This window comes from Blastomyces dermatitidis, assembly GCF_000003525.1.
Source record: "Blastomyces dermatitidis ER-3 genomic scaffold supercont1.9, whole genome shotgun sequence".
Lineage (NCBI taxonomy): Eukaryota > Fungi > Ascomycota > Eurotiomycetes > Onygenales > Ajellomycetaceae > Blastomyces > Blastomyces dermatitidis.
The window spans coordinates 111,100-127,891 of NW_025544782.1; the positions used below are offsets into that span (position 1 = coordinate 111,100).

Below are 16,792 nucleotides of genomic sequence, written 5' to 3' on the forward strand. Positions count from 1 at the left end.
GGAAACAGCTCTGCAACCCCGAAGGCAAACTGTCCATATTCTGAACCTCCTCCGTCTATGTTCTGCGGTGCACCCGACTATCATCAAGGTTCTCTGAAGTGGTTTGATGGCTGGAATGATGATGCTCAAATGGATAAAGACCCTCACATCCAGGCTTGTTCACAATTGCACCCCTCCCATCTTAGCGCTGGAACCGATGCACCTTGCTCCAGTGGTGTGGGTGAAGGCTCCCACAGCAGTGAAGTTGAAGAGTCTCGAGCGAGGAGTGGAGGGATTGGAGGAACAGACAATGAAGCAGTCTCAGATTGCTTTCATGTTATCTACAGAGGAAGGTTCCTTTACCGGTCTTCATTCCCATTTCCTATCTCTACAGCTTGATGAACGTCTGCAGTTCCTTTCTTGGCTGTTTGAAGGTGCTATGGCAAGTTGCACACTCAAGTTGAATGAGAGCGTGCAGTCAGTCGTTCACTCAGATTATCATGAGGAGATTGAGCAAACTCAGCGTGAGCATAGTAAGAGGAGGAAGGGCCATTGAGACAAGCCATGGTGATGATCCCCTGAGGATGATGCATGTCTTTTGAGCATGATAGAGGACCGCCAGCCCTGGCTGGAGATAGAGAGATGTTTCCAGAGAGGACAGAATCGGCCCTGCGCTAGCGGCAGTCGACACTTCGAAAATGAAGAAACAGGAGGAGGTTACATCCAGCTGAATCTGCCACCACCACACTGGCATTACCAGTTGTGATATAATATGTGTTGTACATAATATTGAAGCCAAGATAAAGGGGCCAGCATCCATCCTGTTTTCCATATGTGGCTTCTCTGACTAGCGAACGAAAACCCCCTGTCAAGTCAAACCCAAACTAACTGGCAACCCCCCGCAATTATAGGTGAACACAGTGACGAAGAGTGATGATGCAGATTTCTGTTTCTTTCATTTTAATCTCACCTATTTTATATAGTTCTTCAGCCAATCAACAAGCTTCAAGAAGATGTCAGATTTCATCTGTATCATATTTTTACTCTGAGAAACAGAATGCACAGCAATTTGAGTGACTAATTAATAGTGTTAACATAGCAGTATTCCTCTTAAATTATTCATTCTCATGTTCACCATCAGAGTTCTCCATGGCATCAATTATCATATCCCTGACAGTTTTCAACAAGAAGATATATATATATATACTCTGTATATGATGATGACAAGGAATCCGGCCCGCCCCACTTACCTGAGGTAAAACCGAGTCTGCAAAACACCTGGGTGCTGACAGGCAGTGGCAGCTTTACACAAGCTTACACCACGCTCACCTTGCCTATTTGAGTTACAACTATCCACTATTTGGTCTAATTACACTGTTGAACTCTAATCACAGGTAAGTGGAGGTTATAATGATGACAGACCGAACGCAAGGCCTTTTTCGGGTAGGTAATTTCAATACCGCGGGTAGGGTCTGTTAAGTGGACCTTTTTAACAGAGGTTAACAGAGGTTAACTGTGCAACCGAACACGCCCTAAAATTCTAATTTGCGGGCTATACCCTCATATTGGCGCTAGCCGAATAAGAAAAAAAAATCTACAGCAGCTGCTTTGTTAGAGCCATAGAAAGTAGAGGTTAAACTCTTCCACTGGATTTTGATTTAATTAAAAAGATGATTTCAATTCAAAAGATTACTTGCTGCAGGCCCCACACTGCCCTAGGATGAAGCGAGCAAACAAAAGTAAGATTTAAGTACACAATGAACTACATAGCAGTAATTAAGGGAAGTCAAAGGAGCATGACATCTGCATGTGTGTCAGAAAGAAAGGAAATGAAATATGCAGGCAAGTACAAGGAGTGAGATGATGTAAATATGTCCATGAAAAGAAATGAAGAACCCAGAACATCACCATCATTGATTGTACCCGCTGAAACGCCCAGCCGCTTACACAATGACATCTTGATCGTAGAACAAGTCGCAAGCATGGGGGTTCTGCAGGCAGTACTTGGGTTGCAGAGGAGAGGCCTGGATGTTATTGGCCAACAAGTACTCTCTGAAGTTGAGGATACGGCTTGTCATCTCGGTCGTGCGCTTCTTCCCCTCGCTGTTGCGGTTGCCGGACCAGACCAGCTCGCCCAGAGCAGCGGCACGAGGCCAGAACTTCGTCGAAATGACAGCGTCGTCAACCTGCTCAGACCACAGAGGTGCCGCAGCGCCAATGACGTGTTTCTTCTCAGCGTCGGTGAGGTTGTATGTGAAGTCGTAGTCATAGATACGCTGCCAGGTCTTATAAGGGGCGCACCAGGAGCCGCCAGGTCCAAGGTAGTTGTAGTTTGGCTTGGTTGGGTCTGGGTTGATCATGACGTTGTATCGGGGGTCATTGCCGACCCAGCCGCCGAAACCGCAGTCAAGGTAGAGGAAATCGGCGGAAGATACAATGACGTCGTAGCCTTGCGAGGTGAGTTTCTTGATGTTGTCAGGGCCCAGGTTCCAGGATTGCATGATCACGTCCTTGGGGACTTCGCGGGCATGCATTCCACCGAGAAGGACGTCTTCCCACATGATGAGACGACGAGATGGGCGGTCCTTGAAGATAGGATAGGCTTTATCAACCCAAACCTGAAGGAGGTCGTTGAAATCACGGTTGGGGTCCTCAGCAAACCAATCCCGGATAATACTGCTGAAGTTGAAGCAGTTGGGGTGCACTTCATCACCGCCAGTGTGGAAGAAATTGTCGGGGAAAAGTTGCTTGACTTCCTTGTAGACGTTCTCAACAACCTTGTAGGTTTCGGGGTAAATGATATCAAGTTGGCCTGGGTTGGGTTCGACCGCAGTGTGTAATGGCCAAACGTCATTGGACCACCAAGAATTGGCGCAAGCGATCAACTTGGGATCAATGTCTTCCCAGCCTTTTGCGGAATGGCCTGGCATATCAATTTCCGGGAGGACACGAATTCCACGTGCCTTGGCGTATTGGACAATATTGCGGATGTCCTGTGGCGTGTATATTTCGCGAGGGGAGTAGGCGCCCTTGATCATTTGTGGGTAGCGGTTAATCTGAACTGGCCAGGACTGAGAGTCAGTCAAGTGCCAATGGAGAACGTTGAGCTTCGCCAACGCCATTCCGTTGAGTTGTTCTTTGATTTTATGAAGGCTGATGAAGTTGCGGGCACTGTCAATCATGATACCACGATACGGGTACAGAGGCTTGTCCTTGATGGAGACTGGCTGCTCCACGATCAGCCGTTTGCCGTCAGCGATGACGATCTGCTGGAGTGTAGTAAAGGCATGCAAGGCACCGTAAATCGTATTCGCGGTGATTTCGATAGACTTGGCTCTTTCCTTGATATCCAGAGTGTAAGATTCATCGACGCCATGCTGTAACTCGGCCTTCTCGTTTTTGACTTTAACCATGACAACTCTAATACCCTTTTCTGGGTCATCATCATCATCATCCGAGTCACGTCGTGCCTTTGCGTTGGTCGGGAATGGGTCGAATATTGGAATTGGTTTTTCGACTGTGGCGGGGGTCCATCTGATGGTTTTGATGGTCTCTTTTGCGCGCTTGAAGGCATCCGTCACAATCTCGTTCCTGCTCCCTCTTATCTCAAATTTCTCGCTGATTTGGATCGGGCCGGAAGTTCCCCAGGTGATTTCAACGGGAGCTGGGAGTGGGTTGACTTTAACAGCTTCCACTGCAACACCTGCAAAGCATATCGCTGTGGCCGCAGCCTGTAGCAACCCCTGGAGGTGCATGTTCGGTGGGTTAAAAGAATGTCGGTCAGTTGAAGGAGAGACTGAGGGTCGGTTTCCCTTGCTGATGATTTTATTTTCCTCGTTGGGAGGGGGAAGCAGTGCACCTTATATAGCTGCTGGGGCTGATTGATCGACTTCTGGAGCTACTAGGCTACTTTATCAAGAACGTAAAAAAACAAAGGAATGAAAGAATCAAGTCCTTGGAAATCCACAGGCCTAGTCGCATTTTCCCATGCAACCCCAGCCATGAATAATACGAGTTAAGGTCCAGGACAGAGGCGTCCACGTCGAGAGGGCGTTCTGCAATGTCCTACGCAGTGTGACATTCGGCCTTGGGAAATGCATGGGAAGTCAGTACATGGACCCTTCTCCGCATGCGCCGATACCAAAGTCAATGAAAGCAAACCCCATATTGCTGTGGGCTCTTGGTGGGCATTGAAGGACTAGGCTGAATCGTTTGTTGGTTGGTTGGCTGCGAAGGGTCCCAAGGGACCACCTCGAGCATCTCTCAGTCTTCCAAGAGTTGACAGTCAGGTAGCTGTTGATGCAACATCGAGCATCTTTGAAGGTCACTGTAACTGTGGGGAGACCAAATTTATGGTGCTGATGGATGGGACCGCTAGCAGGGAAGCGCCAGCCATGATCGCTCGAAATTGAGCCCATCCCAGCAGAGACACGGCAAGGTTTGAGCGACGCCACAACACAGCTCAGACCAGACTCGACTCAACGGCCGTTGGAAACACCTCTTTCATTTCTCTGATTTTATGTGGCTGCATAGCGCTTCGTTGTTTCCAACCACCATCTGCTATCAACTCGTCCGTCCGTGTATGATGTATCTATCAACCTCTCTGATGATGTCGCCAATAATGACTAAGAGTGAAAATAAGAATCTGGTTACTCCCACGTGCTGTTCCCGTGTGGACCCACTCGCAACCACCGATTGCAATCATCGCGAGGTTTTTTTTTTTTTTTTTTTTTTCCTCGACATCCTCTCTCGCCCGCTTCTTCACACTGCTGTCACAGATACCTACAGGTCTCCAGTGGACACATGGCTTTCAACGGGATTTCCTCGAGCCCATAGCCTTAGTTGGGTTGGATTAATTCAACAAATCCAACTACATAATTTGGCGTTGGGTAAAAAGAATGCTTCTGCAGAATAAACGAGATCCGGGACGCTACGGCGTACTGGGTGGGCGTGGATTCTCGAAAGTTTGTTTGACTTGAATTAACTAACTAGTCCAGCCGGAGGGAAGAGCAGGATTTGTCTCATTATTCCCAAGCCATAATGATAACAGATATGGGGCAGCATTGTGTGGTTCGTATTCCTCCTGGTTTTGTAAAGCGAAATTGCAGACCAAGAATGGTTCTGGGCTTCCATCTTGCGGCCGCAGACAGGTTATCTCAATATCCTGTGGCTTCAGTTCTGTGACATTTACTGACATTGCAAGACGCCTGACACTTGTGGTTGTTGCGCTTGTTATTGATACTTCTCCTCAAGCAGGCGCGGTATTGGTTGATCGACTCCGCAGAGAATGCACGGGAGGCCGATTCCGTTGCAAGAGACTCTGAAGGAAGTCTAAACGACGTGATCTGTGGGGCGGTGTCGGCGGGTAGTTAACTAACTAACCCAGCTGCCTAATTAGTAATAGGGCGAAGAAACTCCAGAGATGAATATGGGGTCATGGGGAGTAATATGGAGAGGAAAAGAACGCTGCGGGAAGAAGATATGCCCGGTTGAGGGGGAAAAGAGATAATCAATAATAACAAGAGAATAATCGCGGTGCTCTCTGGAGCAGTAGCGGATTGTTGCTATCCTCATAGCTCCTGAGGAATAATCCGAAGGTCTCTTCACCTAGCTCAGGGGCTAAAAGTCAGTCATGCTAGCTCGTTCCTCACGAACTACCCCGCGGACTAAACGCACTAAAATGGTATTCTTCAGCGAATTGAGTAAGAAGACGCTCCAGGATCTGTGGGACACGCGCCTCTCCGCATGCTCTGCGGCTCACCCGCTTTACCACTGACCATGTTGATGGTATCATCGTCTCGTCGCATCGACCGACCTTCCAATGGAACAACACTATCAGCGCTGTTCGAAATCCACCCCGGGCGGATTTCTCTGATGATGTCGTTGACTTACACCTCCACCGAGTATCACACCACAAAAGGACAAATTCATTCTTTCTGCTCTCTGAGCAGCAACCCTGAGGATTTGTCAATGAGCCGTCTAAGGATAGGAACTTGGCGAGCAATTAAGCGCCTGGCGAGGAACGAACACTGGTTCCCGGTTTGGATAAAATGAGAACAGGACCTGGACTCCCGCCCCAATTGCCAGGTTCCTGCATCAGAAACCTTCCGGTGTGGATACGATGCGCAGGAAAAGCCCCCGTCTCATCAAACATCCCCACACCAACTTGTCAGCATCCGAAGATCGGCACATTGTTCTGTATCTTGCCGGATGAACTTCCCCGAGCTATAAAACTATACCTACTGGGTAGTCTTGTTTTTTCAATGGGAACCTGGCACGCCACATCTAGACCAGATCAAGGTAACGGGCATCAACGTCCGTTCAAACAACGACAAATAATTATGTCCAGGCTTGGCTCAATCTTATCCAAGCAGCCGCCTGTCAACAAAATTAATAGCACAGCTTGGCTCTAAAGGTGAAAAACAAAGATCCTTTTGTTTTTGGGAACACAAGCATGTAACTAACTCCTTTTGCAGACAAGAAATCGGAAATGGTCTGCTTGGAAACACATATTACCGCTCTATTCATTAAGCGAACTAGTTATGGCGTGACTTCCTCCAAGCTCTTGGAAGGAGAAACCCCACATCCTCAACTCCACACACCAGTGAGTGGCCCAGATTACTCGATGTCGAAGTGACCCGAACAGACACCTACAGCAGATAAAACCTTGATATGATGGAGAGGAAACACCGAGTAGCCCGCCACATCACGCAATATGGAGGCCTGCCTCGGCATATCCAGATGCAGGACAACATCGGGGCTCCACATACTCAACGTTTCATGGCATGAAGGATGCGTGCAGGCGTTGATGAGGATGAATAATGAAAAGGATGAAGCAAGCAAGCCTCATTATTCCAGATACAATCTTAGCGGCCGCCTAGAACGTTTTGAAAATGACAGGCTGAGTGGGGCCCTACTGTTGCATGTGCATTATTCACCGGTGCATAATAGTGCATTAGCATTTGTATTGAAGAATACATCATCATTATTAAATTATTGTCCTGAGTGGAATAAGCCATAATTAATAATAATAATGTATGTATGTACTCTGTACATGTACATCGAGATGAACGCACCCCTGGAGCCTAGAGCTTGGATTCTGGGACGGGACGTGCCTTGGTTCCTGTACTGTACTACTGACTAGAGCTCGCATTTCGCAGGGCCCACCAGGGCCTATTAGAATAAAATCTCTTTTCTTTCTGCTCAAGGAAGTGCTTCCTTCCAAAGCATGATGAATAATATAATGCGCCAATTGCCATCAAACAACTCATGTCAGAATACGAGAACTTCCCCCTCCAGTGAAAACTATAATTTCTTTCTCGGTGAGGTGTAACAGTTCTTATGATTGCGGGTATAGTGTAGGTAACATAATTTTGTTTCATTGAGGAGAGGACTGCTCTACATTTTTCTTGTCAATATTCTTTTTCACAACTCAGGGCATCCCGGATACCCCATCTAAATGGCGGCCATCATTTCTTCCAGAGAAAAACATAGGAACGACAAAAATCTCCAATATGAGAAGAGATCGAAGAGGGCGACGGGTAAGACCTAATCTTGCGCGCCACAATCAAATTCTAAAACTTGCAGTTCTTAAACAAGTAACCAGGACAAAGAAAATAAAGCAAGAAGAAACTCACAAAACAATATTGTAGAAGTCAATGAAACATATCCAGCACAGAAACTGGCAAACCTGACAACATTCCAAGGGGGAAGGAAGAGCCAGATATGTCGAAATGAAGGGACAGAGACAAGGGGAATGAATGGTCATAACTAAAGCGCACATATGGCATGAATCGAGAAGAAGACGCCACATGCCACAGCGCTCAATTTGAGCTCAACAAAGCAACCATAATAATGGTGTGAAAGAAGGAACAAACAAGCCGGGTAGGATGAAAAAAAATCACCTCGGATACACGGGCTAAAATTCCTCCGTTGCAGAACGCAGGGGTTGAATTTGGAGACGTGGTTTGCCCGGTCCCGCCATAAATACAGCAGGGGCGGAGGTCACCTCGTGAGTCTTGAGGATGGGAGGTGTAAGAGGCATGAGAAGGGGGGGGGGCCTGATAAGTTTGGGGTACATTGCGCCCAAACCCCTTATTGTGTTTATCCGCCGCGATGCATCCATGGATGCGTTCTGACGCTCCCGTGTCGTTTTGTTCCCAGCTCGGCCTGCTGGTTGGAAGGGGTACGTGCGACCTTTCTTGGAAATACCGTTGTTCGCTCTACGCCTTGCTAATTGTAGTTGTGGTTGTGGCATAGGAGGAGTACTCGCTTTCATGGGGCCAATTCTGCCATTACTTCTATGGATTTTGGCGGTTGTGCTCATGTTGTCTGATGTCTTCTGTCGGGACTTAGACCTTGTCTTCCGAATTTTCTGAAAGGCGGAGGCAGCTTTATGCTTACTTTTCGCCAGCCTTGCGGTACATGCGGTGACCTCCCGAAGACGAACAACGTGGGTTTCCTTTTCCGCGGCACAATTGCGCCCATGAATCTCGACACGACTATACATATCCCGTCGACTCTCGATTGTAAAATTATCCAAAATTCTAGCTAATAGCTTGCCATCTCTTGACCAGCTGGCACCATTCAACAAAGAGGTCACGGAGCGTGTTGTGTACCTCGAAGAAGGAGCGGTAGGCGGAGAAATAGGCATGGCGATGGCGGGCCAGTTCTTGGAATACGACCATATCGGCTGGAACCAATTCTGCCTTCATTTGATATTTTGAGTTGCGATAGTTCGTTATAGTCGATGGAGGGGTTAGGTTCCCCAGATTCAGGGTTGGGTGGATTGCCGAAAAGGACGGCGCTTTTGGAACCAGCGACCTCGACGTAATTGCAAATGGAGAGGACGATGACTGTGTCCTGTGATATTGCTTCCTCAAAAGGGCTGGTGATGGGAATCCCACACTCTCGCGATTCATTTTCCCTTGTGGTCGCCTCTTTGTGTTCGCCCTCTGCTATGTCGGTCGGACTAGGCCTCTCTATTCCAAGTGGTTGGACGGAAATAGGGAACGAATTCTTTTAATCTGATAGCTCAGTACTCCCGCTAATGAATAGAGAGAATGGAAACAAGGTATAAACATTATGGAGGTAAAGTCTGTAAGTATAACTAGTATTATATAAGATTAGAGAAATGAAGTTGCTTCAATATGCATGTATATATGTGTGTGTGCGTGTGTGCGTATGCGGCGGGGGTATCCAGGCAATGCGAGGAATGATGCGATGTGATGCTGAGGAGTGAATATACAAACGTGTCCGTGGGCTATGTAGAAAAGAAAAACAAAGGAGCTTGGGAAAGACAATGTAAGAATCAACAGACAGCCTTTGCTATGTAAGAGAAAAAAGTGATTAGTTCTAATGGTTCCCCTTCGCAAGGATAAAACAACCCAGCTCCCTGAATCCCGAGAATAGATACAGGGTCTATATCATGATTGCAACACTGAGAAATCGACAGTCCTTATCGCTAAAAATGAAAATGAAGAAATTTCCCCGCTTTCAAAGAAGCATTAACTAGAGCTTGTCCAGAAGAAGGATGAAACCCATCAACATTATTAGCATCGGCTGGATGAGCTGTGGCTTGCGGAAGACATATTTTCCATATTTCGATGGATAGAGAGCAGACCCAATGACTAGCTCTTCCTACTGCAGTCCAATTAATAAAGACCATTGGTATAATAACGTTAGAGAAATTATACCAAACCTGGCTTGAACATAAGTGTTCGTTGTTGAAGGACGAAGTTGTCACTTATGCTTGATGCTTCATGCCTCATTCGAACGAGGTAGATCGATATCAACAACCCAGGGGGCATGTACTGGGTCATATTGAACAGTGACGATGCTGGCGTTGACAAACAATGTCTCCTCTCCAACCTTCAACGGCTTCTCACCACCATCACGGCTGACATTAATGTAGGAAGCTCGATCCTTGAGCACGGTCGTTTGATCCAGCTTTATATTCGTTACTTTCTCCCCCGCCCATTCCATCCGCTGGGCACCATATCCTTCATGAATGTGGCCAAAACAGTGTAGTCGAGGCTTAGCTCGGGTAACCGCCCGTCGAAGGTGGTCGCAACCGACTGGTTCACAGCTGATGGTCTCGTCCATGACCCCTCGTGGTGGGCCGTGAGTTAACATAACATCCACAGCAGGGAAATCGGGTACTGGGTTTTGCGCAACGAATTGCGCGCCTTCTTGGGCGTGGTTGAATCGGTCTTGGTGGCGCTTGTATGCGAAAGCCCATCGACAGAATTCTGGCTGGTAGGGAGAGGCATAGACAGTGAATCTGGCGCCATTTTTCAGCGTGAACGTTCTCAACTCCTCATCCATGTAGACGATGCCATGTTTCCGGGCCTCCTCCCCACAGTACATCTCCCTGATCTTAACCAGGTCTTCCCTTGCTCTATGTCGACGATACCCGAAGCTATTATAGTAGTCCTCATCAAGCGTGATGTCATGGTTCCCCGCAATGACAATCTTTAGCTCTGCATCCGCGTTCTTGAGCATGCCAATTGTCGCCTGATGCTCACTCTCCTTTCCGACCATGGTGAGGTCGCCGGCGTGTAGGAGAACATCTGAGGTGGGGAAAGGCAATCGGAATGGAGACCAATTGTCTGGCGGCAACGGCGTGTATGTATGGGTATCGGAAATGATGCAGAAGCGGGTTTTCACCTGGCTTGGGGGACTGTTCGCCTCCATGCTTCTGTGTTCCGACTCCGTACGACGATTGTTGAACGGTCGTTGGGGCTTAGACTCGGGATGGGATGGCGCCGGGAATAAAAAGGACGTTGTTGTTGCGGGTGATAAAACTAACTGCCTAGGATGGTTAGCTGGCGAAATGCCTGCGCAAGCTTAGGTGATCAAAATTTCAATTGGCCACTCAAAAAGAAAAACCAGGGCCATTTCGCCAGCCAGGGAGTGGACACATCCGTGCCGTTTTGGTTCAATATGTGGAGGGGAATTATTGATTCCTGGCGGAGATATTTACGAGATACACATTGTAATGGAAAGGTCACTTTTATTTCTGAACGTAGGGACGGGTTTCGAGACAGTTAAAGTGAAAAGGAATAGAAAAATACACCCAATGAGATATTCCACGTAAACAAAAATGAAGTAAAAAAGAAAGTTCCATTCCGATAGGTAAAAAAAGTTCAGAGCTCTACAGACATCCCATCCTAGCAGGCGCTGTATTAAGTATCACATAATTTTATTTCGAAAATTTGCTGAACTCCAACCGAACCCATCAATCATCACAGCAACACAACCCTGCCTCCCACGCCCGCTCTACTTCCTGATCGCACGCTGGTAGAACGCCAACTCCTCTCCTTCCAGGATATATCCATCAACACGCCCACTCTGGCCAGGCCGCGAGGAAACGACAGCGTACAGCCGACCGGCCTCGAACTGTTTTTCGAGGGCCGCCTCAACCTTTCCTTGAGCGGCGAACCGTGCCGCTTGCTTCTTTTCTACACTCTTGCTCTTCTTCTCCTCCGTAACCTCAACACCGGACTTTTGTTGGCGTCTTCGGCCGAGGGGTTGGCCGTAATGGGCCTCATACCATTGTCTGAAGGGGGCAGCGTCGACTTGGACAACGGCGGACTTGGTGAGGGTATTTGTGCGGACGAGTTCGTTGTTGGAGGGATGGTATGCGACGACAATCACACGGACCTTGCGGGCAATGCCCTCAGAGCCCCACGAGAAGTTGCCAGACTCGAGACGGAGACCACGGAACTTCTGGTTGCCGCCACGGGTACGGACGAGATGGATTCTCTTAGGTCCAATACGAGTGTTCGCGGGTTGGCGACCCTTTTCGAAAGCTCTGTAAAAATTGGGAAAAAACGAATAGTGAGAAGTCTGCGCTAAATGAAAATATCTCTCTCCGCATCCCTCCTAAAATAAAGGAACGATATTGGCACAGTATAATCGCCATACCTCTTCTTGCGGAACTGAGCTTTTTTCGCACCGGTGGCCGAACGCTTGTGGCGGGAATCTCGTGAGATACCCATGATTGCGGTTGATGGACGGGACTACTGGAAAGGAAGAAGCCCAAAGGTCAGTATTTCAATCGATCCAAGTGATAGTAAAGACCGTAGGTTTCCCGCGATGAATTTTCCAATGGTGTGGTCTTTTGCTGGATATTGTCATCGCACACAATCACTGTCCAGGGAGGAGCGGGGATGCCCTTATTCTCCACAGTAAAAAACACCACAGAACCTCGAATTCGCGTCTCAAACACACAGAACTAGGAACAAAAACAGAGAGGAGGAAAATTCTCACCTCGTATCGTGGAGTCCTTCACCAGAATATCGCAGGGTGGTCGGCGGTGGTGAGTTTGGCGTGAGGTTGAAGCTTGTCGTCGTCAGGAATGCTGAATTTCGCACAGTGAGCTCGCTTGTTGAAAATGCCATGCCCTAAGAAGCGGCGCTAGGCCAAATCGGGACTGGTGTCCCCAACTTCCACACCCAGTTTGATAACTCGCCAGGAAAAAGTTTGTACGAGGGAGAACGAGCAGATATGGCTAATGGCCTTATACGCGGGAAACGGGGCGTTTATTTTCTACGAGTGTTCTAGATGTCAAGCAGCATGGCGTCTAACTGCAGTATTGGGCGGCGATGCTTGCTTTGTCGACGCGATTGTGTCTTGGCGATATTTCTTACCGTTGGAGATCAACAACAGGATCATTGAATGAAACGTTAACCTTTGAGCCTCGGAGATTCCAGATGTTGGAATTTGAGGAATTTGAGTCACTCCATCCTCAGGTTTGCTATGCCGTCCGCATTTAAGGAAACCAGAAGTAGACTCAAGAATTCTACTTCCACGCGTTCACAATTTGTCTGCATGCCCTTCCTCTCTCCTTTCTTTGAAAAGACTTTGGAAAGACATAACCACAAACTGTGGGCTTACGACGTGGAAGTAAGGCCTAGAACAAAACATGTGAATTTCCCTTAGCCTCACAGGAATGGATGCTTCAATACACGCCAAACCTTAGGCTCCACCGTTCTCACAGACTGTTTGTTAAATCCCTTCGAAGGATGTCTTAGGTAACCTTGGAATTCATTATGATCGGAGAAAGCGAAACATGAAAGACTATAGATATGTGACAATGCAACACGTTGAAGTCGAACGACAAAAGGGAAGGGGAAAAGAAAACAGGTACATATCCAAATTCAAAATAAAAACAACAAAGCTAAAGAAAAACTCGCCTTCCCTGATCCAAGTTGATATCCGTTCAATCAACACAGCGGTTGTATCACTTGAAGTTCCCGATGTTACCATTGAAAGCCGCATTTCGTGCTAGAAAGAATCGACCGGACCATTACGCCACGTACGACACACAATTTGTACTTCGAAACGGGTACTCGAAAGGGAAAATGAAGGTGGGACGTCTTATTTTCTATGCACTGCCAATTTAAGACCTTCACGATTAATGTCACGCTCAGCAAGTCTTCCATTAAAGGATATGCAGGGATTTAACTCGCGGAGTGGAGAGGGGGGCGGAACCAAAAACGGACGAGGCGAAGGAGAACGAGCACCAAGATCCTGATGGCCCAATGCCAACGGAATGGGAACTCCTCAAGCAAGAAGATCAACAATCTAAAGAGGTTAAGAGGGCTTTACTTACAGAAGAGCGAGTGTCAGATCGCCATGGATACTGGCTTTCAATTCTACCTCTATATCTAGATTAAGCTCCAGCTTCAATTTCAGACCATCCTGTTCATCTTCCTGATGCTTCTCGGCAGTGTTGAGCTTCTGATTCGGATTTCCGTCCCGCATGGGGATCTCGCCTCGCTGCGCACGAGCATAGGTTACTGGCCCATCCATTGACGTTTCTGGTGGTCCGATGCGCTCCAATGGTTGCATTGCTTTATCCTCTGATTGGGCTGATGCAGTTTTCATGGGCCGTTGACGCCGGTCATTTTGTCGTTCCTTTTGTAGTGATTGTCGTGGTAGAAGCCGCTGTGCGGTTCTCCGTTGGGGCTGGCGCTTTATTGGGGTATCGTCATAATCTTCTTCCATAGTCATCTCCGGAGAAGTAGTCCAAGTCTTCGTCATCGCTGTATTGCGGAGTTGGTTGTTGTTGTTGCAGTCTATCATTCTTTCGGGTGGTGGTTGGATTCATGACGAGGTGGGTGGGAGAAGATTTGTGATTTTCCTTTTGATGACCCTGACGTATAAGAGATAAGGAGAAGATTAGGGAGGGCGCAAGGAACAAAGGAATTGTTATATATATGTATGTTAGGTATGAATGAATATTCAAAGAAGCAGAAAAAATCCAAGGACTATTCCATAAAATTGGAAACCGAGCATCTGTAATATCAATCTACCTTGAAGCCTCTTCCCTGCCTCCGTCGGGCAAGGTTCGATATCAGCGATGACGTTGATAGTTGCATGGCATAGGTTGTGGTGTCACGTGTGGGTGGGACCTAAGGTTTCTTAGTTGGCCATGTCAAACCGACGTCTGGCATAAATGGATTTTGAGGTATAATATAGCTTTTATTATCTCATAAGGCCCGCTCAAGAAGATTCAAGAGGGCTTGACAATGGCCACGATAATTTATATCATCTTAAGCTCACTGCCAAAAGACCTTGAAATCGCTAGTTGGCGCTAGGTCTGTTCCTTACTGTTGAATTTTTCATTGAATCCGCTATTAAATTCTCTATTAAATCTGATATTGAGTTTTTCATTAATTCTACTGTTGAATCTTTTATTAAATTTATTATTGAATTTTTCATCAAATCTGCTGTTAAATTTTTAATTAATTTTACTGTTAAATTTTTTATTGATTTTATTATTGAATTTTTTATTGAATATAGTATTAAATTCTCTATTAAATCACTGTTGAATTTTTCATTAATTTCACAGTTAAATTTCTCATTGATTTTACTGTTAAATTTTTTATTAAATTTAGTGTTAAATCTTTCATCAAATCTGTTATTAATTTTTTTATTAATTTTATTAAAATGTTTTTATAGTATACAAGCTTTGATATGTTAATTATTATAAAGCTAGTCTGTATTAAAAAACAGTAATTCTACAGATAAACTGTAATATAGTAGAATTAAATATTTTCATTATTATTATTATTTTTCTATGTAAATTATCAATTTAATTACTCTGTAATAACTAATTTTTTTTAAAAAAACAATACTTATATAACTCAGTCTGCAGCTATTTAATTATCTTTAATAAATTTAACAGTTATTTTTAAGAAATCTTAAATATAGTTTAATTTTCTCTGAAAGAAGATATTATTATAGTATAGATATTTAATTTCAATTTCTTTAATATTAAGTAACTTAATTCTATTGTCTCTGATTTAATATTTAATAAGATGAGCTGAGGCTGTAATAGTAGTAGCAGGTTATTTATAGAGAGAGAAGTTCTATTTAATAACTGTAGTAAGTTTCTTTTTCTTCTTCTTTTTTTTCTTCTTTTTCTTGAAATTAATAATTCAGTTGTCTAGTTATATATCAGCTTATTATTAATTTATGCTTGAATTCATAGTATAGACTTACTTAAATAATAGAAGTAATAGCTTTTTATACTATTATAATAACAGCTGATACATATATTTTAATAATAATCTTGAAAATTAATATAACTTATAAATAAGTCTTCACTTTAAATATAGTAATTATTAGATTTTTTTACAATTATCTTTTATAAATGCAGTAATGCAGTTTTTTAATTAATAAAATAGCTTAAATTAAAAGTTTTACGCTTTTATATATTCACTGTATAAATGTGAGATAGTGTAAGAAAAACAACAGTTCTTGCTAATAATTTATCTGTCAGAGTTTCAATCAGAATTATTCAGTTTCTAGAAAATAACTCAGTAACTAGACTGACTGTGTGACCGTGTCTGAGACCAGAATCAAACTTTACAGTTATCATGTTGTCTAAAAGCATTACTTCTGATCATGATTTGTGTTCATCACATTGATCTCAAATCCTGTTATTTCAAATATTAAAGATCTCAGATTCACTTTTCAAATAAAAATCTAGTCTCAGATAAAGAATATATTTAAATTCTTAGTCACATTTTCATTCTGATCTCATTATTGAAAATAATATTAAATAAGACTATGAAATTATTTCTCACTTACATAATATCATAACATAGTGCTCATTTGTTGAAAATTCAACAGAGAGTGTTATCAAATATTATTACTTTTCTAAACACAGATTATAATTAATAATATCATTTTAATTAAAAAAAAATGTAAAATACAAAAAATAACAAAAAAACAAAAAACAAAACAAGAAAAAATCACAACAAAAAAAAAAAAAAAAGAGAAAGAAAAAAAGAAGAGAAAGAAAAAAAGAGATAGAAAGAGAAAGAAAAATAAAAAAAAAAAGAAAAGAAAAAGAAAAAAATAAAAAATAAAATCAAAAAAAAATCAAGATTACAGAGTCACAGTATTCTCAAAATACTTACTTCTCAGAGTCTTCACAATATTCATCACTAATTATATATTTCTCATAGTGAGAGTAACACAGCTGTGATTAGACTGATCACTGAGATTATGAATTTCACATTTGATCTCATTTGATCTGGTCTCATACATTTCTTGGCGTGAATCCCGCTGGGACTGGCTATCAAAAAAACAGGTAAAGTGACTATATATCAGATCTTAAAATGAAACCATGACTTGAAAAAAATGAGAAAGTGGTCTCATTTGATCCCATTTAGTTCTATTCTTAGCATAAAGTTACTATTTTTAGACATTTTAAGGTTTTTTTAGACTATTTTTAATTTTTTAAAAAGTAATGCTTTTTGATAACACTCAAATGAGATTTAAAGTCATTTAAAGC

General features: G+C 44.2%; 8 protein-coding genes across 9 annotated transcripts; 2 read left to right on the forward strand and 6 right to left on the reverse strand.

Moving 5' to 3' along the window:
• Positions 1–118: 118 nt before the first annotated feature.
• Positions 119–535, forward strand: BDCG_17553 (uncharacterized protein; the record flags this gene model as incomplete). The annotated part of the gene is made up of 1 exon (XM_045426661.1): positions 119–535. The coding sequence occupies one exon, from the start codon at positions 119–121 to the stop codon at positions 533–535; it is 417 nt and encodes a 138-aa protein (XP_045282165.1).
• Positions 536–1,585: 1,050 nt separating this feature from the next.
• BDCG_07472 (beta-N-acetylhexosaminidase) lies at positions 1,586–4,680 on the reverse strand. The gene has a single exon (XM_045423262.1). It carries the CDS (start codon positions 3,732–3,734, stop codon positions 1,923–1,925), a length of 1,812 nt encoding a protein of 603 aa, XP_045278693.1. The 5' UTR covers positions 3,735–4,680; the 3' UTR covers positions 1,586–1,922.
• A 35-nt stretch (positions 4,681–4,715) lies between these two features.
• Positions 4,716–7,745, forward strand: BDCG_07474. Of its 2 annotated transcripts, XM_045423265.1 has the most exons (4): positions 4,734–5,049; positions 5,236–5,604; positions 5,674–6,394; positions 6,456–7,236. In XM_045423265.1, exon 3 carries the CDS (start codon positions 6,030–6,032, stop codon positions 6,390–6,392), a length of 363 nt encoding a protein of 120 aa, XP_045282167.1. In that variant the 5' UTR covers positions 4,734–5,049; positions 5,236–5,604; positions 5,674–6,029; the 3' UTR covers positions 6,393–6,394; positions 6,456–7,236. The 2 variants fall into 2 exon arrangements, with proteins under 2 accessions (XP_045282166.1, XP_045282167.1); XM_045423264.1 differs by adding an exon at positions 7,632–7,745 and having other exon boundaries at positions 4,716–6,394; positions 6,456–7,520.
• On the reverse strand, positions 4,872–5,176 carry BDCG_07473 (uncharacterized protein; the record flags this gene model as incomplete). The annotated part of the gene is made up of 1 exon (XM_045423263.1): positions 4,872–5,176. One exon carries the CDS (start codon positions 5,174–5,176, stop codon positions 4,964–4,966), a length of 213 nt encoding a protein of 70 aa, XP_045278694.1. The 3' UTR covers positions 4,872–4,963.
• On the reverse strand, positions 7,318–8,632 carry BDCG_07475 (uncharacterized protein; the record flags this gene model as incomplete). The annotated part of the gene is made up of 1 exon (XM_045423266.1): positions 7,318–8,632. The coding sequence occupies one exon, from the start codon at positions 8,630–8,632 to the stop codon at positions 7,898–7,900; it is 735 nt and encodes a 244-aa protein (XP_045278695.1). The 3' UTR covers positions 7,318–7,897.
• A 277-nt stretch (positions 8,633–8,909) lies between these two features.
• Positions 8,910–10,889, reverse strand: BDCG_07476 (Ser/Thr protein phosphatase). Its single transcript, XM_045423267.1, has one exon. The coding sequence runs from the start codon at positions 10,672–10,674 to the stop codon at positions 9,739–9,741; it is 936 nt and encodes a 311-aa protein (XP_045278696.1). The 5' UTR covers positions 10,675–10,889; the 3' UTR covers positions 8,910–9,738.
• A 370-nt stretch (positions 10,890–11,259) lies between these two features.
• Positions 11,260–11,981, reverse strand: BDCG_07477 (40S ribosomal protein S8; the record flags this gene model as incomplete). The annotated part of the gene is made up of 2 exons (XM_045423268.1): positions 11,260–11,794; positions 11,908–11,981. 2 exons carry the CDS (start codon positions 11,979–11,981, stop codon positions 11,260–11,262), a joined length of 609 nt encoding a protein of 202 aa, XP_045278697.1.
• A 1,612-nt stretch (positions 11,982–13,593) lies between these two features.
• On the reverse strand, positions 13,594–14,028 carry BDCG_07478 (uncharacterized protein; the record flags this gene model as incomplete). Its single annotated transcript, XM_045423269.1, has 1 exon — positions 13,594–14,028. The coding sequence occupies one exon, from the start codon at positions 14,026–14,028 to the stop codon at positions 13,594–13,596; it is 435 nt and encodes a 144-aa protein (XP_045278698.1).
• Between the last annotated feature and the right edge of the window lie 2,764 nt (positions 14,029–16,792).